The 23,053-nt window shown below is 40.6% G+C and overlaps 1 protein-coding gene and 1 long non-coding RNA gene across 3 annotated transcripts in view; one reads left to right on the top strand and one right to left on the bottom strand.

The window, feature by feature from the left end:
• Positions 1-23,053, bottom strand: part of PRORP (protein only RNase P catalytic subunit) — a 109,351-nt gene that overhangs the window by 1,255 nt on the left and 85,043 nt on the right. For both annotated transcript variants that reach the window (XM_010986141.3, XM_064485891.1), the window contains exons 6-7: positions 3,327-3,475; positions 561-756 (exon numbers count right to left, since the gene is read on the bottom strand). In XM_010986141.3, the coding sequence (XP_010984443.3) occupies positions 561-756; positions 3,327-3,475 (345 nt within the window). The remainder of the gene's footprint in view (positions 1-560; positions 757-3,326; positions 3,476-23,053) is intronic.
• LOC135321398 (uncharacterized) lies at positions 11,039-12,783 on the top strand. The gene is made up of 3 exons (XR_010381140.1): positions 11,039-11,884; positions 12,446-12,511; positions 12,696-12,783. It is a non-coding gene; the product is annotated as an uncharacterized LOC135321398 (long non-coding RNA).

The raw sequence follows: 23,053 nt of genomic DNA, 5'->3' as shown, positions 1-23,053 counted from the left end.
ACCATATTTCCTATAAGTGTTGTTTTGTATATTTTTTGACCACTTGACCATATTTACCATTGATTAGTGTCTTTTTCTGTAGTAACTCGTCTCTAGATTTCCTCCCTTTGCTTTCACACAAGAGGCATTCTTGTACTTACAGGTATTTAAACTTGAATCGAGTTCAACTGAGACTGCCCCGTAGAAGTGGATTAAACAGGAAAAAGGGGTTACTTAGCAGAAGCACAAGTATGATGAACTATAAAGCATAAGGAATTTTGAGCTATTGCAAATAAATAGGAAAATAAAAAACCACATATGAGGGTTTGTAACTGATGACATAACGGAAGTCGCAACTGATGCCATCCCAGGCGTTTTCAATATGTCAGTTAATGTGGGGTTGACCCATGCAAACTTTGCTCTGGTGGACTTCGTGGTTCTAAGACCTGGCCGATTTCAAATACCAAACTAAAACTGAGAAAAATAAAGCATATAGGACTAGCTGCAACCTTCTTTGACTCTGCCACATTTGTACAAGATACCTGACTCTGCTGATGTTATGGATACAACAGATAACATACCTGAAAAGTTATTTTTGATCCTGGATGCCTACTAGTAATTGCCAGCTGATGTGCCTGCTGCCACTTAAAGAACAGGTGTTGGGTCCTGGCATCAGGCAGACAGGCCTTGTGGTCCCGCATCAGATCATTTGTGATGAACTTGCAGTGGTTCCCGGAGTGCAGTGTGGCATACAGAAGGTACGGATCATCCTCTGAGCTGAGCCAGGCAGAAGAAATGACAGAGTCAAGCACACACCCAGGGAGGCAGAGGACAGCACTCTTCATCATACTGTTTACTTACTCCTCTCCTTTACTCACAAATGCTCTGTGCTCTGAACTGACAAGATCTCAGTGATACTTACGAACCATCTGTGAGTCCTGAGCTGGTCGATCACACTATCTACAACACTGATGGGAAGCTAAGGGAAAAGGAATGCTAATGCTTGAGATTCTTAGCAGCTCAGCTGGGCTCTTCCACAAGAATGAAGAATTCTAACACTAATTCTCTCTTCACACTCAAAAGATGGTTCTCTGTGTTCCCAGGGCATTTTTCCTACTTGCCCCATCTGCCACAGAGTACACCTTTCCCCTCCATTTTCCTGACTCGAATTCAAGGTACATTCATAATAGTAACAGGGCAGGATGACACTTTCTTGCAAAAGTAATGGGTTGACCTCAAAGCTGAAAGTGGCATCTCCAAGCAGCTTCCGGGGAGTCACCCCGATCAGCACCTGAAGGCATCTCCAGCTTGAGAAGAGCCAAGAGCTCAGAGTCTCCAGTGGACCCTGAACCTGAGCACTCCCCATGTGGAAACACGTGCTGTGAAAACAGCAGTAGGTGCCTTGGCTCAGGGGATTTGGCTGATAACATGATATGCCTTATGCCTTAATCCAAATGATCCAAAGTAGGATCATTTCAGGTTTACCTTGTACTGACATATTTCAGGTGAAATGATAAAACGATTGGAGTATATCTTAAAAATCTCCAGGGGAAAAAAAGAGCAGAAAAGAAAAACAGAAAAAATGTGGGGGGTTACATGGTACAAGATTAGCAAACAATGGTAACTGTTGGAGCTGGGCGATAGCTATGTGAGGATTTATTATACTGTTCCCTCCAGTGTACGTTTGAATAAGCTTCTTTGGCACATTGGTGGAAAATGGAGTTAATGTTATAAATTTTAATATTTAAATCCAAAGCCATAGAGGGTCCCTGAATCAATCTTTACAACTGGGTTTGGAACTTCAGTGTATGTAATAAATACAGGCCCCAAACCAAGCATGAGATTAATTTCCCACAGGCTTCTTGATTATAACACTGCATTTATCTCGCTCTTCCACCTAAGAAAAGTAATAATGATGGTGACAGCAACAAATATATGTGCTTTCTGCATACTTGGTGCTGTGCCAAGAGTTTCACATGTATTATTCACAGATGTTTTTTCATTTAATCTTCACAACATCCCCATGAGGGTAACATATGAAGAAAAGAAGACACAGAGAAGGGAAACACCTTCCCAGACAGGAAGTGGCAGGCCTCGGTCTGAACCTGGGAAGATTAATTCCCAAGCCCGCGCTCCTAATGTTTACTCAGTGTTGCCTACGGTGACCGTGTGAAGAGCACTATTACTGTCTTAGACTCTTGGAGAGATGGAAGCACCCCCTACCATGAACAAATGAAAGGACTTAGCTAAAGAAAATTGGGATTTGGTTGGGGATCTGAATGAGGGGTTAGCTGCCAGCTGTATGCATCAAGTGCCATCTTAGCTTTTTAAGATGAAATGATTTGGGGAACACTGATAAATCCTGAAGTTATCACATTCAACCTAAGGAAACCTGGACTTGGGGGTGAGGCGCTCTCATCACCTGCGCGAAGTCGGAAATACACCTTTGTCAGCATAAACAGCATAAAAGCCTGCGTGCAGGCTGCAAGTCACCACTGAGGGTCTGTGCTCTTCCTGATGAGCTTTCTTCATGCTTCGTGGACACTGTGTATTTTGTCGCTGTGTATTTTCCATGTTCCTTTGGCTTCCTGAGAAGCTGTAGCTCACAGCAACATTCCCCTTATATTTAGAATAAAGTTCAGGCCCCTCTCTTGCCTACCAGAACCCACTAGAACCCATTAGGTCCTCTGTAATATGGTCCCTGCCTTCTCTCGGACCTCAGAACTTACCCACCTACACTGCCTGCCTGCCTTCCTCATTTCTGCCTCTGGGCCTTTTGAACACCTGCTGTTTCCTCTGCCTGGTAGGTTCTTCCCACCACCCCTCCCCCTTTCTCAAAAGACTCACTCCTTCCCTTCAGACCTGCTTCCTCCCAAAGGCCCTTCCTGACTCTCCATCCACTACCCTCGGACCCACCCCCACCTTTCTAGCTCCTTACTCCGCTTCACTGTCTTCACAGCATTGATCCCTGCCTGGAATTTCATTTCCTGTTTATTGTTAAGTCCCAAGAGGGCAGGGACTTGGTCATGTTTACTGTGGTTTCTCCAAGAACATAGAAGGTGCTGATCTAGTTAGGAATTTATGGCAAGCATTCTGTTTGCTAATCTCATTTTGGACTTTATCCTGTTTCTCATTTATCCTGATTTCCTCATATATTTAAGTTTATCCTGCTGTAAAAACTCTTATTTTTGTAAGCTGCCTCAAATCTTTTTTTCTTTTGAATGAGGCTGAGTATACATATATAGGTATACACACATGCACTTTAAAAATGGCAAAAAAAAAAAAAGGTAACTAACAAGCAGATGACTGGAGCCTAGCGTAATTCACGTAATACCTTGAGTACCTACATGTTGTCAGCAAAGAAACAGCTGGCGTGCTTCTGCACCTTTTCCATGTCATCCTTTCTCCACCGGGAATTCTGCGTCAGCATGTGCTTCCGCCCCAGGACCAGCACGTGAAGATTCTGCTTGGCTAGTTGAGAAACCACATCCAAGAGCTAAAAAACACAAAGTCACACCCCAAGACGGTCAAGGGAAGAATCTCAAATAAGGGGAGTGATTCTTCCAGTGGTGAAACATTCTTCTGGTAAGAGATGAGAAACATTCCTTAAAATAATTGTCCATCTTTGTAAATAAAACTGAGGAAAATGCTCCCTTGTTACAAATTAATGCCTGACACCTGGCCACTGGTCAGGCTGCACTGGATACTGGTGTGTGGGGGGGTTCTAAGCATGGGCTGGATGAGCCCACTGGGATAGAGGCAGAGGGGGCTAAGGAGGATGAGGTTTGGCTCCTATACACTCCCAACCCTGTTTCAATCCAAACAGCTCAGCTTTTATATATTTATATATTGGTATTCTGCATAGGTTTTTATTTGAATAAAGGCGTCTACTTTTTTTTTTTTTTAAGTTTGTAAACAGCTGGAATAGATAGTGCCTTTTCATTCGACTTTTCCATGTCATGATTCTGCTGAGGCTGCTACCTTTCACTGAAATCCCTTTTTCCTCCCAAAGGTCTGTCGATTTCCACCCTCTAGCTGATTTTCCACTCAGTGAATTTGCCCTCCATTCTCTCCACTTCCCACATGGCTTGTGTGCACGTGAACTCCTCTCAAAAGTTTAGCCTTGGATATTTAGTATATCTAGTACTTTGGTGAGCTTGCCTACGTTCAATCTTTCATAAGCAAAAGTCCACAGATTATTTTCATGTACGATCTATTAAAATAAGCTATAAAAGGATATTACCAAGTATAATATGTAAAAGCTAATGAAAAAATTATAACTTACATTATATAATAGGGTATCAGAAATATAAAAGTTTTTTAATTTATAAGAACTGGGTCTACAAAAACCACAAGTTGAAAGCCATTGAAGAACTTAATTTTCCCAGGTCTTGGTTAGAAAAGGCACTGATTTTAGTCTAGCTTCCCCTTACTCATAATTTCTTCCTATGCAGACTTTCAGGATATTATTTAAAATTCTTTAATCAATAACATTTCATTCACTTATTTGGTCAGTTGTCAAGTATTGCTTGGGTACCTGTTATGTCTAATACACATGTACTCCCGGCAGCCCAATAATCAACTATCAAGGGCTGAATTTTTAAATTACTGTTTAACGCTTTGGATTCATATATATACTGTCCATCCCACTCCATTACTAAATTACTTTGAAACAGTATTGGTTTCACTATTGCTAATTCTTAGTTTTAGAATTGAGGGGCAGAATGGACACAACTTGGCCACCGAATGCGAGCTGATACTCAGGCAGACAAGTACACCAAGACCAGTGTGAAGACTAAACCCAAAGCTTTGGAAACAGTAAAATTAAACTGTTTTCCTTCAAAGCAAGGAATGATGGCTTCTATGCTCATTTGACAGTTACTTCCCAGGCTGCTCTATGTGTAAGGCACATGCTACATATCACAGTCTACAAAATTTCGAAAGACATGGCCCCTACCTTTACTGAGGGAGTGCCTAACAATTTTTCACGCAACTATCAAGCCCAGGAAAATGTCTATGCTGGCTCTATGTATATTGGATGGTTAATAAACATTTTCTGATTAGCTGAAGAATATGCCTACCTCTATTTTTAATCTATTGTAGAAGCAGCTCATTATTGAAAACTTGAAAAACATAGACCAGAAGATGAAAGAAGAAACCACTCATACCTCATTATCCAAAGATTGTTAACATGCATTTGCCAGTCTTTTTATTCTACGCATTAAAAAAAATTGAACTATAGCTGATTTACAATATTGTATTAGTTTCAGGTATACAGCAAAGTGATTCAGTTACATATGTACATATTTTTACAGATTATTTTCCATTATAGCTTATTACAAGATATTAAATATAATTCCCTGTGCTATACAGTAAATCTTTGTTGGTTATCTATTTTATGTATAGTACTTTGTATCTGTTAATCCCATACTCCTAATTTATCCCCCCACCCCCACCTTCCCCTTTGGTAACCATAAATTAATTTTTTGGCAGTGGCACAGGCAGATGCCTGAGAATCTACTTATTGGAGGATCCCACTTTTCCTCCTTCTCCTAACCAGGCCAGCTTTGTTCTATGCATTTTTATATAAGCTACTGCTTTAAAAGTTAGGTTACTAATCAAAAGCAAACATTTTCACAAAGAAAGTTTGGTTCACAGATTCAAACACTTCAAAAGACATTGAGAGTGCATCGCCTTCAGAATGCACTAACATTCCCTTTCTTTAAGTCGTGCTGAGATCACAGATTATTTTCAATGAGCCCAGATACAAAATGGCAACTGGATTCATTTAGATTAATGATAGTAACTTTAAAAAAACTTACATATAAATTCCCACAAAGTTATTGTAAAGATACAAAAAAAAAATCAAACAAAAAGAATTTTTAATACTAATTACTTAAGTTTCCATGCATTGGGGGAAGACATGGCTGAAAGAAAAACACAATTGGTTCTTCACATCTATACCTTGGTTTAGCTAAATGGCCTTGAGTTTACTAATACTAAATTACAGATAGGGGCCCAACGAAAGGCAGAAAACGCTTGGCTTGAACTACTCTGGGGCACCATCTTGTGGCTGAGAGGTCTCTACTAGTAGCAGCTCTCCAAAAATGATGCAAACAAAGGAGACTCAAGGAAAGACAGAAAAGAAAGATGAGTGTACAGAATAAAGGCACTTGCCTGAAACTCTGTGACAGTCTAGCTATGCGCCCACTCCCTCTAGGGTAAATTCCAAGGCTGGATCCACTGGCCTCAGTCAGAGTTAAAGATATACTCAGAAAAGTAAAGAAAAAGAAAATTCACCTTAATTCTATGTTAGATCAAAAATAAAACTGGGAAACTGCCAGATTTAAAATTAAAATAAATAAATAAACTTCGGTACTTCAAAAGAAAAAACTGGGAGAAATTTCCACTTCTGGGAAGATACAGTAGATGTACTTTTCTTTCTCACTCCCACTACATGTAAGTAAAAAACCCAGACATTATATATAAACATAAGACTTTGAAAAGTAGAGATAAAAAGGCAGACTGGCTAGGGACCTTGGGACATGAGGAATGACATGCTGGAGGGTTCCCTGGATTTTCCTTTTGCCTCATATATCCTATACTTGGAGCTCAAGGAGCCAGTAACCTGGAAATGTCAATGGATGCAGACAAAGAGAGACCTGCGAAGGCCTGTTCTCTCTAGCCAAAGGATAAGGAAAGAGGCTCAGACTAGCAAGACAGAAAACTTGTTAAAATGACATCAGTAGGTTGTGATGTTATATGTGTGTTTATGTGTGTGTGTATAATACCTAGAGCAACCATTAAAAAACTATACAAAGAGATATACTCAAAAACACTATAATTAAAAAAACAAAACAAAACACCCAATAAGATAAATAAAAACGGAATTCTAAAAAAAATTCAAGTAGCCCACTGGAAGGCAGGAAAAATAAAACCGAAAAAACAGAGATGATAGAAAACAAAAAATAAAATGGCAGGCACAAGCCCTAACGTATCACTAATAACATAAAATATAAAGGTTTTTTTTTTTAAACACTTTTATTTAATTTATAATCATTTTACAATGTTGTGTCAAATAAAGGGTTTTAATACATCAATTAAAAGACAGAGGTTGGCAGAGTGGATTTAAAAACATGGCCCAGTTATATGCTATCTAAAAGAAACTCACTTCAAATAATATAGGCTGATAGAAAGTAAAAGAATGGAAAATATTATATTATGCAAACATCCATATAAGGAAAGCCAGAGTGACTACATTAATATTAAATGAAGTAGACTTCAGAGCAAGCAAACAAACAAACAAACAAAAAAACCCCAAAAAACCCCAGAGACACAGAGGGACAATATATAATGATAAAAGGGTCACTCCAAGAAGATAGAGCAATCCTAGATGTGTGTGAACCAAACAACAGAGCTGTAAAATATGTGAAGCAAAAGCTGTTAGAACCAGTGGGGAGGGTGTAGCTCAGTGGTAGAGCATGTGCTTAGCATACAGAAGGTCCTGGGTTCAATCCTCAGTACCTCCATTATAAAAAAAAATCCACAATTCAGAGCCGGAGACTTTGGAGACTTCAGAAGAACTTGGCAGAAAGTCAACAAGTACACAGAAGAATTCAACAATACACCCACATTCATGGATTGGAAGACTCAAGATAGTAAGGGTGTCAAGTCTCCCCAAATTAATATATGGGCTTAATGCAATTCCTAGCAAAATCCTAGAAAGATTTTTATGTAGATATAGGCAAGATTATTCTAAAATACATGAAAAGGCAAAGGGATAAGAATAACTAAAATAATTTTGAAAACGAAGAATAAAGTGGGAAAAATCAGCCCACCTCATTTTAAGCCTTATTATACAGCTACAGTAATCTAAACTGTGTGATAACTGATGGAGGAACTGACATACAGATCAACAGAACAGAATAGATGAGCCAAAAATAGACAAATATGCCATGGAAACAAATGATGCTGGTGTAACTGGATATCTGAAAGTAAAAAAATGAACCTCCACCTAAATTTCATAACTTATAGAAAAATTATATCAAAATGGATCATGGACTTAAATGTAAAATATCAACTATAAAGTTTTATGAAAAAATCTAGAAGAAAATCTTTATGATATAGAGCTGGGTTCCTAGCTTGACACCTAAAACAAAGTCCATAAAAGGAAACATTGACAAACTGGGTTTCATCAAATCTTTAAATGTTTGCTCTGGGAAAGGCTCTGTTAAAAGGACAAAAAGACAAATTACAGACTGGGAGAAAATATTTGCAAACCACATACTCAACAAAGAACTAGTATCTAGAACATATGAAGAACTCTTAAATTCAACATTGCTTTAAGGATGTCTAAAGATGTCTAAAGCATGATTCTCCAAACACCAGAAGAGTAAGAACAAATTGCAGCTTAATATTGGGTGTAAACATTTTCTGGTTTGGCTTCCATTCTAATTTGGTTTATCTCTAGTAGGAACAGATAAGAAGGTTTTTGTTGTTGCTGCTGTTGTTTTTTAAACTCGTAAGTGACATTACTTATAAGGGACTTAACTTTTGGAAGGTAGTTCCTGAGCTTAGGGTAAAAATACAATTGGCAGAGCTACATGTGTTAGAAATAACTGTGCAGGGATGCTCAGGAAGTAGAAACATTGCCTGAGAGGTGGGAGAGGCCAATGAGAACAAGAGCTTTTCTGAGTAATCCTAAATAGCAAATGAAACTTCCTTGCCCTATTCTTAACTTTTTCCCTCCTCCTCTGCAGTCTCTGGCATTTCCTGGGTTGTGTGATCTTTAAAAACTCTAAAGCCTTTGGGATCTGAAGTCTACAGACAGTAGAAGTTCTATGCCAGTTCTGCAGTAAGATAGCTATTATCAATATACCTCATATATAAGAACACTCATTTTAGGGTAAGTTCAGGAAAGAAAGTTTTGGAAATAAGCCAAATGTTCAACGACATGAACAGATAAACAAAATGTTGTGTATATATACCATGGAATACTATTCAGCCTTAAAAAGGAATAAAGTTCTGATACATGCTACAACATGGATGAAACTTGAAGACAATAAGCCAGACACAAAAGGACAAATATTGTATGATTTCATTTACATAAGTTCCCTGGAATAGTCAAAATCATAGAGATAGAAAATAGAATGGTGGTGGCTGCCAGGGGCCAGAAGAGAAGGGAATGAGGAGTTATTGTTTAACGGGCACCAAGTTTTAGGCTGGGAAGATGAAGAAGTTCTGGAGATGAATGGTGTCGTGATAGTTGAACAACAGTGTAAAGTACTTAATGCCACTGAATTGTACACTTGAAAATGGTTAAAATGATATATTTTATGTTATATATATTTTACCACAATATAAAGTTTTATTACAGAAAAATTTAAATATAAACAAAAGTGGGCAGAATAGCATAATGCGCCCTTCACCCAGCTTCAATAATTATCAGTTCATGGCCAGTTCTATTTCATCAATGTCTCCATCGACTTCTGTCTCAGATTATTTAGAAACAAATCCTAGACATCGTAACATTTCATCTGTGAATACATCAGCATGTATTTTTAAATATAAGGATTCTTAAAAAGTTAACAGTAATTTCTTAGTATCAAATATACAACCAGTATTTATATTTCTCTAACTTATAATTTTTTTTTACAGTTTAAAAAGAAAATCAGGACCTAAAAGAGCCCCATACACTGCAATTGCTTGATTGCAATTAAAGAAATGTGGCTGCTAGTCTTACGGAAGTTCCCACATTTAGATTTTGACAACAGCATCCCTGTGGTATCATGTAACATATTCCCTAGTCCTCTATGTTTCTTATAGATTGGTAGTTGGCTCTAGAGCTTGATCAGATTCAAGGGTTTTTTGGTATGTATGCGTGTGTGCGTGTGTATATTTAAAATTGTGGCTTTGATAAAGTAAAAAGGCCAGTTCATTCATCAAAAATGTATGATGGGGAGTGGGAGGGTATAGTTCAGTGGCAGAGTGCGTGCTTAGCATGCATGAGGTCCTGGGTTCAAACCCCAGCACCTCCATTAGAAAAAAAAAGATTAAAAAAAAAGTAAATTAAAAAAAGTTAAAGGAATGAATTAATTTGAGGAGAGGGTATAGCTCAGTGGTAGAGCACACCTAGCAAGCACAAGGTCCTGGGTTCAATCCCTGGTACCTCCATTAAAAATAAATACATAAACCTAATTACTCCACTCCCTCTTCGATAAAAAAAAAGAATGACAAACTTCTCTGTCACTAGACAGAGGGTACTGGGGATGTAGATACAGATATAAAAACACATTTATCCCTAACCTCCAGGAGTCTGCAGTCAAATGACTGTAATGTAATGTAAAAAGTGCTAAGAGGGAGGACAAAGGATGGGCACCTAAATCAGACACAGGGTGGGGAGGCTGGTCAGGGAAGTCGCCACAAAGGAAGCAACAGCTGGGCTGAGTTTTCAGATGAATTATCCAGGCAAGGAATGGGAGTTTCCGAGGACAAGAAGCAGCATGTTGAAGGTGGGGGGCTCTTTATTAGTATGCTGAATTCAGGGAACTGCAAGCTGTCAAATGTGGCTCAAGCTGAGGTGTGGGAGGATGACAAGGGGAGAGTCAGAAATAAGGCTGGTGATGACTGGAGGGGTCAGATCACAGGGGTCCTTGTAAACTGCTATAAGGAATGTTTTACCACCTGAAAGCAATGGAGATAGACAAAGGATTTAAACAGGAGCGTGATGTGACTACCAATGTAGAGAGATCAAAACTGTGGATTGTAAGAAGGCTGGACTAGCACAAGGAGATCAAGTAGGGGGCTCCTGCAGTAATTCAGGTAAGCCATAATGAGAACTGAGGCGCCTGCAGTAAAGATGGAGAGACGAGAGCCCTCTGAGAGTAAAGCAGAACTGACCAGACTTCGTCACTGACTGAACGTGGGGAGCAAGGAGAGGGATGAACCAAGGAAGATCTGGACAACTGGGATGGATGATGTAGCAAGACAGGGCCTATGAACGGAGGAGCTCGTGATGTCGCCAGATGGGAGATGTCCTGTGGGCAGCAAGTTAGGTGACTCTACCATTTAGGAGAGGGCTTTGGGCTGAAATAAAGATCTGGAGTCATCAGAAACACGCAATGGCAGGAGCCATCAGCTAGTGGAAGAGCAACAACAGACTCAGAAGGAAAGAAGCAGAGGATGAAGGCTGAAGAATACTACTATTTAAAAGATGGAGTTATTAAAAAGCCATTAATGGAAGCTGAGGAATGAGGAGAGACAGAGAAGGAAAGCCAGGAGACGGTGGTCTCTCAGGAAGACCAGAAGGAGCATTTCAAGAAGGAAGGAGAGACTAAGCCTGAGCGCTACAGAAACACCAACTTGAGGCCTGCAACGGGAGGAGGCATTTTGATGATTTCATGGCGGGGCAGGAGTGAGTTTCACCTGGTTTCCTAAACTCTATACAACGTTGCGGTTTGCCTTGTCCAAAGAGACTGTCTTACAAGCAGGGCTCTTTTCTGCTTACCAAAAATAACAAGAACGCTTTTCATTTCAGATGCTGAGTGGTGTGCCCTCTTCAAAACCTCTCACCTCCCAGGAACTTCACTGTGTAGGGGGGAGGTTTTGGTTTTGTTTTTTTGAAAGATGAAAGAGACTTGAGAATATTTATATTCTGATCAGAGGAAGCCAGTAGCAAGGGAGAGGCTGTAGCTACAGGCACAGAAGGGTTAGCTGTGCGAACAAGGTTCTGTAAGGGGGAGAATCTGGAGAGCAGGTGGTGAGAACCCCTCTCGCACTGAGGTGGATCTGAGCAGACATGTCAGTTGCATCGCATGGTTGGTGCTGTGTGTGTGCTGTGTGTGTGCAGTGTGTGTGTCAACATGTGCGCTCATTCCTCCTGACATCTATTTTCTGTCAGTAACAGGTGAGTCACTGGCACAGGGATGACGGAGTGGGAGGTGTAGGAGGCTTGAGGGCTGCAGTGCAGATGAGAGACTGCAGGGGTGAGCCTAGGAGTGGGAGCCGAGCTGACTGCAGATATGAGAGAGCCAGACTGTGAAGGCCCAGGCGAGGTGGAGGCACAGCACTCAGCGCTGGGGGGAGATTCACTGCAGCGCCTGGCTGCAGAGTGAGACACCAGTGCAGGATGATGGCCTCCCCCTGCTCCACATTAACGTGTGGTCGAAATGCACTTCCAGGGGGCACCGCACTGGAAATATCAGCCATCTCTTCCTATTTCTCATTAAACATATATTTACATCGGTATAGGATCTGTGGTTTGGGGCTCTGGTCTGAGTTAAGAACTCCAAATTCCTATTTTATTTATTTGTTCAGATCTCTTTTGGGACAATTGACATTTATCGAGTCATCATCAACAAAAACGTACAATGTCATGACTCACATACAATTTCTATATGAAAAGATTTTTGGAAAAAGGATCTTAAAACCATCTGACACTCTCTGACAATGTCTCCTCCTTCTAAAGATTTCTGGAAACAACTAGGGGCCTAGCTGAGAAGGTGATCCCAGGAGGCTGCAAGTTAATGCTGAGGTACGTTTTCTTCCTCAACTGCCTCTCCCTCCACACTCTGCCCCACCCACCCCCTTTAAAGAGTCAGTGAGGGGACAGGGAGAAGCTCTACTTATCTCCACCTTAGGGGCAGGCCCCCAGCTCTCTCCAGGGCCTCCGAGCCCAGCACTCCGTGGATAATGGTCCCAGTGTCTTTCCCTGGCAGCTTCTGATGCTGTTAGACGTGTGACATGAATGTCAAGAGCTCTTCAGAAACCAAGGAAAGTTGAAGATTCCTGCACTCAGTCATGGAAAGTTTTCTTTAAAGGATCTCAAGTAGAAGGTGAGCTTGATTAAAGCAGAAATTGTTCGCCCTGCCAACAGTTAGAAGCTGTTATAAGTGCAAACTGCAACCGGGTTAGGGTGTCTGAGGAGCAAGGCGTCATGCACTTGATGGGTCTAAGCATTTGGAGGCCTCACTTTTCCCAGATAAAGCCCTTCAAGTGCTCATACCAAGGATGCTGCGAAGTGACTTCATCTTTTACTTGCTTCCTCTTTACACACACACACACACACACACACACACACACACACACACACACACACACACAGCTGTAGTTTAGCGCCTGAGCTGGGAAAGGAAAGCAGGTTAATTTTAAGCAGAATGTTGATGTTTATTTTTAGTTATTCACAAGTGGAGAAAATTAAAATTCCATAAAAAAAACAGATGAGAAATTCTTAAAATAACCACAAATAGCCTGCATACTGTTCCAACATGAAAAGATACCAATTTGTCATACCGGTTACACGCTGGTTGTTTGGAACTCTAAAGTGAGGAAATACATGTCTGTTTTTTTATTGTTTCACTAAAGACAACCTTGTGGTAACTTGGGGCTTGAACTAGGATGGATGGTGGGGGTTTTCCTATTGAGTTTGGTTGGATTTCAGGATTTGATGGGGTTAAGTCAAAGGCAGATAAGAGAAAGCAAGAAAAGTAAATAAAGATTCTATGGATCCTTTCCTTTCATGCATTAATTAATTTTGACAGGTTTTTTTTTTTACAAACTAAGACAAAATGGAACCACTTTGGGACACTATGATGGATGAACTCTATGGAAGCAGTGTTCTCAGACTCAGAAGACCACAAACACAATGTTTGTAACTGATGCACTGGGCTCTCCACAAAGTTTACAGCAGGAGAAACAAGGGGTCGTAACTTATACTAGAACAATGGAGTTCTCTACCTGTTTCTAAGTCCCTAAAGTCTGCAGGTAAGCTAATATTCAGTTTCACTCCCTTCTTTGTCTTTGTTCCTCTCATTTTTCTTGTGAGCTATGTCTTGGGAAGCAACTCCCTATCTTAGAAATAGTCCTTGAGTGACTGCTATAGTCAACATTTTCCTGTATACCTTTGGAAATGCCACTGAGGAGGAGAGTACAGGAAACCCACCAAGGTTGTGGCTTAATGCTCCTCATCATGTTTTCATTTGCTTGTTACTCACTGGTATGTTTCAGCCTCAGGTCTATGTGTGATGGCTATGGCTGCCTGCCAAAGACAGGGGCCCAGGGGGAGACGGAAGCTTTCACGCGGTGATATTCAGGGAGTGGAAACTTCATAAGCCTGGTATAGTTCCAGAGAAGAGAGGCTAAGACTGAGATGGAGTCCCACTCCCACCTATGGGACCATGTGCTTTGAGCAGATTTAAAACTCTAACGATGGACAGAGTCTATAAAGCTTTCTGAATCTCTTGGAGGAAAGTGTATACACGAAATACTACTACTTTATTATGATGTCATAAATGATCGCACTGGTTGACATTAGACTCACCACGTCCTATATCCTGCTTTCGTCAGTCTTTGGTATTTTAGGGAGATTTCAATGATCTCATGTTATCCTTAGTCAATGAAACAATTCTAGAGAGGAAGAGAAATGCCCTTCCTGCCTTGGGAACATCCTGTCAAGTGTGGGATGTGTTTCCTGCCTACCATGTCTTCTCTGATGCCATTAGCACCCACACAGTTATCCAGCCTTTTAGAAAATGATTAAACCGTTGGCCTGGATGGATTTCCCCCACTAGCTGAGAGTCAGCGCTGTCTAGCAGACAGAAGATTTGGCTCCTGACTCATAGTGTGACTTTTCTCCAAACATTCACATGCATTCTTTGGTCTTTTTAGTTTCTCTGTACGATATCTGTGTTTCCTTTATCATCGTGAGGCAGGAAAGGACGGTATTTTGAAGACTGAAAACTAATTTCAGGAAGATTAATTTCACTTAATCTGATGCATTTTAATTTCCACTTTTACAAGTTTATTAAAGGCGGGGGAGGGTATAACTCAGGGGTAGAGTGTGTGCTCATTCAGCATGCACGAAGTACTGGGTTCAATCCCTAGTACCTCCACTAAAAAAATAAACCTTAAATAAACCCAATTACCTCCCCCTACCCAAAACAAAACAAAAAGAAGAAGAAGAAGAAAAAAGTTAATTAAAATTTCTCCTAGGGTTCTAGATCCAGTCCATGTACAGGGAATAGTTAGCTTATACTGGAAAAGTATGTAGACACTTTCAGGCTCATGAGCCACCATTTAATGACTAGAAGAGAAAGACTATGATGAGCAGAGCTCTGGGGGCTTGAAAGTTGGTGCAGCCTCTCCATGGCTGCACTGCTTCACACTTTTGTCTTGGTACAGAGCCACACACAACTGTACATTATGGCTATTGGTTTTGTTTTCTGGAACAACCCTGTCAGTTCAAAATACAGAAAAGACCTAGGTATATAAAATGATACGCTGGACATCTCCAGTTAATGTTCCAAGCCATCTGTACAGTTGTGCAGTAGAAGGGCTTATACAGCACATGAAACTAACAGAGACATAAAAGAAAATTTTCCAACTTACATATACTGTTTAATAGTTTAGTAAATTAAGTCATAACTAGTAATAGTAATTCAGAGCACAAGCTTTAGTGTCAGGGCGCCTGGGTTCAAATTTTGGTTCTATTATGTCAGAGTTGTGTGACCTTGCGAAAGTTACATTTCCTCTTTGGGCCTCTGTTTCATCATTGGTAAAATGGAGATGCAAATTATGAGGATTAATTTAGATGCAAGAAGATACAAAGCACATGGAAAAGTATTCAATAAATATTAGCTATTATTAGACAGTACAGCCTGAATTAGTAAATATGGACCTCTGAAGCCCCACGGTTTTCTCACCCCTCCCTCTCCTCCCTCCCCACTCCTCACTACCCTGAAAAAAGAGAATAGAAAATGGAAAAGAAAGAAAATAAAATTTTTTTAAAGAAAGAAAAAGATTCATTTGAAATTATCACAGACCTGGGTGATCTGTGTGTTAACCTCTGTTAACACTTAAGAGTAGAAAATAAACTTTCAGGTTATGAAGGCAAAAAGAACATATGCATCTAATCTTAATCCCACTTGAAACTCCCACTAAAATTATGATACAGAGTCTTTCTAAGATAACAAACCCACAAAAACTTGGAGAATAAGAGGAGAGACAACAGCAATAAAACGTGGAAGCTGGAAAGCAGGTGGGCAGGCGGTAAGTGACTTTGCCGATCCAACAAAGTCACATTCGAAGAGGGGTAAGCTGAGAAGCCGCCCGATCTCTCTTTGCGCCCGACTGGAAGCAAAGGAGTGAGGCTAAATGGAGGGGTGGAGCTAACTAGGGAGCAGGGGGAAAGCTGCTGAAGAAGCGTTAAGATTCCTAGATGTGTGTCCCCCATCCCACCTATGCTGCCTTTGCTGGGGTTGGGGAGGGAGGTCTGAAGAGTCATTCCTGGTTTGTGGTAAATCTGAGGGAGTCTAGATGGGACTACCAAGCACCTCTGACAGTGTCATTACCATACTGAAAGCAGAGTCCGTGAGCGTACCCGTCTCGAATGGAGCAATGCAGAGGAGCTCAGTTCTTTCCCGTTTGGCTCAGAACACTCTCTGGCAGTAAGGTCTTTACCCTGCAATCAAGAGACTGAGAAGTCTCCAGTGGGGACTCTGACCGATGAAAGAGGAAAAAACCCTAAAGATTCTGATGACTGGGAATTCCCCAGCAAGTGACCCCCCCCCCCCCGACCGCCCACTGCCAGCGAGCCTCACCCACACACTCAGAGCTTCCAGTCAGCTCTTCAGATCACATCTAATCCAGGCAAGAGCAGAAAAGGATCAGATAGCTGTGGGAGCCTGTGAAATGGAAGAGTCTAGAACAAAGAAAGAAAGCAAAAGATTGAAGAAAAACAGACTGAAAAGGAAGAAGGCAAAACCCCCACAAAAACTTCTCGGTGAAGACTTGCATTTTATTGAAAATGCAAGAAAGTTTTACTTTGACCTACTCCTTGAAAGCTGGAGAAAAGCCATGCTGAGTTCAGAGGCAGTAAACAGCAGCCTATTCTTTTTGACCATATTTCTTTTGTTGTTGTTGTTTTTGTGGGATTTTTTTAAAAGCTTTTTTTTGGGGAGAGGGGAGTATAATTAGGTTTATTCATTTATTTTTATCTTAAATTTTTTTTTTAATGGAAGTACTTGGAATTGAACCCAGGACCTCATGCATGCTAAGCACATGCTCTACCACTGAGCTATCCCTTTCCCCTATATTTGATCATTTTTCTGTTTAATGTCTTGTACCTGGTCTAAACTATAGCTCTGCCAGATGCCCTCATTGTGGTTAAACCCTCTGCTTCCTAAGACTCACATATGACCTTGAACTCTGACTTCCCCAGAAGAGGCTCTTATAAACTTTCAGAGGAGCCAATGCCAGATCATTAACCAAAGACTCTGTTCACCCTCTCCAGGGGGCTGTCAGCTAATAGTGACAATATTGCCCTTTCCTCACACAGCTGGGGTTGAGCTCACTACTCAGGTTTTCAAATCTAAACAATGAAAAGCAAGAAAATTATTATTACTTTATTTTTTATCTTTCTATGGAGGTACCAGCGACCTAACCCACGACCTCATGCATGCTAAGCACTGTACTCTACCTCTGAGCTATGCCCTCACCCACAGGCATAGTCAGGGTGATGCTACCTGGCTGGGGCTAGCGGTGGGGTGGGGGAGAAAAGGTTAGGAGAGAGGAGAGGAGGTTAGACAGGGCACAGAGGGAGCTCCTTAACCCAGCTGGTGTGAACAGGGGTGTTAGTTTATTATTAGCTTTACATACTATATGTACGTTTAAAGTTTTATACATGGTGTTTTACACACAAACACACATACATAGGCTTTGTATTATGAACCATATGAAGTTGCCAATATTCTACCATTTTTGAGGTACAAAAGTAGCAACCTCAAATGTTTAAACCTAGCGGTTCAGGCTCAGCAGTGCACCTTGTACCCTTGAGACAAGTTAAGAGACTAAGTTTCCCCACAGGCAAAATGCAAAGTGAAAAAAACAAAAAAATGAAAAACCCCAGAGGATTTCTTAAATGTAATGAACTCTCATAATTGTATAACTCTTATATTGTATATGCTCAGTACAATAATTCCTGTCCTCTAAAAAGTTAAAATGTTAAGACTCTAATGAGGAAATTCCTTTGTGCTTCCCAGAGAAAGATCTGTCAAGTATTATATTCACAAAACTATAGTTTAATATAATAACACAATAATGAGGACTTTGGAGTAGTTTTTTAGAAATCCCCAAACACTCACATTTCCCTCACTTCTGCTTTTCTTAGCAGAAATGGGGACACAGAAACTGGAAATGACAGGAAGCAATAATGGGGATGTGATTTCAGGGAGATGTGAGAGGAGGAATTAGATACACAAGGAGACAAGTGTACTCACTCTTCGCTAATCAAGGTGGAGACATGGGTGGACTGAGTGGATTCTCAGTTCAGAAAAGCTGTTCTGAGGCTCTTTTTTCAGGCATGTTGATTAAAAATTCACATAAACCAAAAAGCAGAATCTTCTAACTTCTCCCCCTTTAGTTACAATTTGCTGGGTAATTATGATGTGTCAGAAGCACCTTCATTGTCTTTATTTTCATCATCACTCCATCCTCACAGGTACCCTGTTACCAGCCTGCTCCAGATACGCTCTTAATAGGAGGTGACTGCGGCGCAGTAAGGTTACGGAACTAGCCCAAGGTCACAGGCCAGTAAATAGCCGGGCTAGGTTTCTAACTGAGGTAATTTTAACCCCAAATCCACCTTTTAGACCAGTAACCTTATACAATATACACTCTCGATCCTAACTCCTTGTTTTTTAAAATGCTCCCTTCTTAATCCTGCCTCTTATGCTACAGCTCACTGTGACCAAGATTTTTCTGGTAGCATCCACTGCTTATTCTTCCTAAGTGAGCTGTGGGAAACCCCTAGGTACTCCAGTTTGAAAGCTAACACTGTATTCCTCATACTGGGCTATACACAAGCCTCTCTTGGCAATATGCCGGGGTGCTTGACGCCACAGGATAAACAAGGCACAGCCTCCCGAAGTGACCATTTTACTTTGGGTTTTCCTTGTGGGGGGAATCTCCTTGGTTTTAATCTGAAAACACACACAGAGATACTGTTACATCATCAAACGCGAGACCTACACCAACTTTTCAGACAAAACGAGTAAGATTCCAAAGACGCTTTGTCCTTGCAGCAGGGTCAGACCTTCCAACCACTGCCCACTGGAGCTCTTTCTCCTCTGCAGTAGTGTGAGGAGGGACCACCGGACTGTCAATAAGTCAGCTGAGCACCGCATACTGCCTGGCCCAGGAACAAAGTCACAATATGGAACACAGCCCTCATCTGACTGTTTCAACACACTTCCAAAACTGCACACAGAAATACACAGATTAAGTGCAAATTTCAGAACAGTGTTTAATGACGGCGTTTTTTTATGCCAAATAATTACATATGTATGTGTGAAAATATTCTTGGAAGATACACACTAAACTTATCAGTCATTTTCTCTGGAGAGCGGGACTGAGAAAAATGTCAGTTTCTGTCATTTGATATTATTTAACCTTTTTCCCCAATAAAAATGTATACTACCTCTGTTAAGGAAGAAAAACATCTAAAGATTAAAAAACAGCAACAACAGGGTGGGAAAAATGGGTGAAGGTGGTCAAAAGGTACAAACTCACAGGGGCTGTAACGTACAGCATGGGGACTACAGTTAATGCTAGTATATTGTGTATTTGCTAAGTTTTTAAGAATAGACCTTAAAAGGTCTTATCACAAGAAAAAAACTGTAAGGTAATGAGAGGTGTGTTAACTAAACATGTGGTGATCATCTCACAATATGTCCATTTATCAAATCATTGCATTGTACAGCTCAAACTAATGCAATGTTATGTGTCAATTACATTTCAGTAAAAGTGGGGGGAAGTAGCAACAGCACACGAAGTTATCCCCCAAACCAAATACAAAAAAAGATCTCTAGAGCTCTTTCAAGTCAGTAACCCACTGAATGCTCGAGCCTAAAGGTCAATCTCAAAGTCCAATCCACACACAGTAGGTTCTGCCTGAATTTATTCTGTTCAACTCAAGAAATATTTATTTCGTGTCCACTCTTTGATAGGCGCTACTTGAAGTGCTGGGATATTTAAATCTTTATAGCAGTAAGATGCACTTCTTTTCTTCAAGAAGTTCATTCCATGTTTGGGAGATAGACGTCTGATACAAACAAATCACTGTGATATATGTGAGCCTGATGCTCTGGCACAGGAACTGTCCTAAAAACAGGTGGGCATAAAGGTGAACAAGATATGGTCCCTGCCCCCAAGGAGCGTAGCGCTCAGTGGGAATAAATACAGGTGTTGGCAGAGCCTCTACAAGGGAGAAGAGGAGAGGGGCCGATGGAAAGTTTTGAAAGTTAAATGGAACTCCCCAGTCAGATGGGGGAAAGCATTCTAGATTAAAGAGTCAGCAAATGCAAAGGCACAAATGAATGAAACAGCGTAGCATATTTAGGAGAAAATAGGAAGTTTAGGGTCAGTGGAGTATACAGTGCAAGGTGGAAGGAAGGACGAGCTGAGAAGGTGAGAGACAGGTCCTTAGGGGTCAAAGTAATCAAGACTGCCTGGCACACAGGGCCTTGGGTTGGTCTGACCAGAAGCCTCTGAAGGGCTGCAGCAACAGGGTGGTGACATGTCTAGATGTCGGCTTCAGAAAGAGCATTTCCACTGAGGTTCAGAACGTAGAGAGGTCGACTGGCAGACTCGGGCAAAAGTGAGAGATGAAGAGTGAGCAAGACAGAGAGGACGAGACAGACTAGAGCAGGACTGCCCAAGCGGAACGAAACTTGAGTCACAAGTGTAAGTCTGGTAGCCACATTAAGAGGATAAAAAGAAACACATAAGTAAATATTAATAACATTACTGAACCCATTGTATCAAAAATATCAACATGAAATAAAAGTGATTAACGAGATAGTTTCTATCCCTTTTTTTTAAATACTAAGTTTTCAAAACTCAGTATATATTTCACACTTACAGCACATCTCAATTGAGCTAGCCACACTTCAAGTGCTCAACAGCCCTCCTGACTAGTGGTTACGATGTTAGACAGGGCAAGACCAGAGGGACGGACTTAGAAGGCCAGGTTGGCAGGATTGCTGACTTACTAAATGTGGAGAATAAGCAGGAAGAACTATGGGGAATTGTTGGTTTGGGTAACTGGATGGAGAGTGGCACCAGAAAACCAAATAGATACAGAAAGAAGAACAGGTCTGAGGGAGGAGGAAGGAGAAGAGAAAAAGTTTGGTTTTAGAGCGTTTACTTTGCAATGCCTGAGTACGGAGTTCTGTGCCCATGGTGTCCTAGCCAGTATGTGACAGAGCCAGAATTTTGATCCAGATCTCTTTGAGGCCCAGACTTTCCTAAAGATTCCTCTGAGTGAGGACTTAACAAAATAGAAGGATAAGGCATGGGAGGTCCAAGTCTTTATTTTCATTCAATATGAAATACCTTCACACTGATATGTATTAAAAAAAAAAACAAAATAAATAAATTAAAACCCCCAAGTTTGTGAGACTGTTTATTCCATTTCCAAGTTAATTTCTTGCGTTAATAGCACAACCATAATTTTCGATATTTCTGAAGATAAGAGACTTTTTGAAATGTTCCTAATTTTTAAAATCTAATATAAAAAATAGTTTCCAAGGCACTTTACCCGATTTTGTAAATAAACACCTAGCCTAGAAGTGGGGTTTTAAGATTTCATCAAAATTATGTCCGTATCAGAGGTGAAGATATCAATTTCTAGGAATAAATGAATAGTCAGAAAATTGAGACCTTCCGATACGCTAAAGATCCAGAAAGTGAGGGGATCCAGTCTGATTATAAACTAATTCAAGGATGTTTATCTGAACTTAATCTTGGTTTCTCCTCTAACACCTGGGTATGTAATATAGCACATGAACAATGATACCTCTAAAAGGTAGGTGGCACCTCAGCTGTCCCTTAGATTATTTACTATCTCAAAACACAAGCTGGTTGCCTTGGAAATGGCTGTGATTACACACACACGCAGACACATGCAGACACACTACAAAGGTATCTATGTATGAATGGGGATAAGCAAAACAAAAACAACAAACAACAAATGAGTTTTCAAAGGAATGGTTTTACAATAGAAACAGGTGAACTGAGAAAACCCACCTGGGTAAGTTTTAAAACAAAGAAAACAATGATTTAAAGGCTGACCACTATCTAGGAAGTGGTAGCCACAATATTTTTAAAGGATGCTAAAATTAGAATGTGTGTACAGAATGCAAGGAAAATAGTTTGAACAGTAACTTTAGTGATAGTGAAATGATTTACGAACCATTAACTCTATGCCAGTCTGTGTAACACTCCTGTCAAGCACTCTGTTTCAAAACCTCTTCTAATTTTTTTTTTTTCATACAGTCCAGAGCAGAAGACTGTTGGTTTTCTTTAGTTAGACAAGGCAGGACAACTCATGTGAGTGGGGAACTTGTTTCAACGTGACATGCCACTGAGTTGGTATGACACTGGTATGGCTTCGTTTACATCTGCTAGTAAGCAATGTATGAAATGCTAAAGAAATGGGTCAGATATCTGTCACCTGTCTAAGGGAACAAGAATCTTGTTTGTAAGATGTAGACCAGGCATCTAATTCCTGAACACATTGCACTTTGGAGTTGTCACAAGAAAATACTTTTATGAACTGTCTGTCTTAGCCAGTTAATGCTGTCATAACAAAATACCATAGACTGGGTAGCTTAAACAACAAATTTATTTCTCACAGTTCTGGAGGTTAACTAGAAACCTGAGATCAGGGTGCCAGCCTGGCCAGGCTCTGGCGAGGGGTCTCTTCCTGGCTTGCAGATGGCTGCCATCTTGCTGTGCTCAGATGGCAGGCAGAGAGCTCTGTGCCTCTTTCTCTTCTTATAAGGACATTAATCCCACCACCAGGGCCCCAGCCTCATAATCTCATCTAAACCTAAACACTAGGGGGTTAGGGCTCCAACATACAAATCTGGTGGGGGTACACAATTCAGTCCATAGGATGAATCATAAAGTCTCTTCTTTATCCATTCATTGCCTGATCTAACCAACTCAAAATATGCTGCCAAGCTGGCATTCAAATGCTGAGAAGAAAAAGGGCTCCAATTTGATCATTTGCTTTAAA

This window comes from Camelus dromedarius, chromosome 5, assembly GCF_036321535.1.
Source record: "Camelus dromedarius isolate mCamDro1 chromosome 5, mCamDro1.pat, whole genome shotgun sequence".
In the NCBI taxonomy this organism is placed as follows: domain Eukaryota; kingdom Metazoa; phylum Chordata; class Mammalia; order Artiodactyla; family Camelidae; genus Camelus; species Camelus dromedarius.
This window is presented reverse-complemented; position numbering and strand designations above follow the sequence as displayed.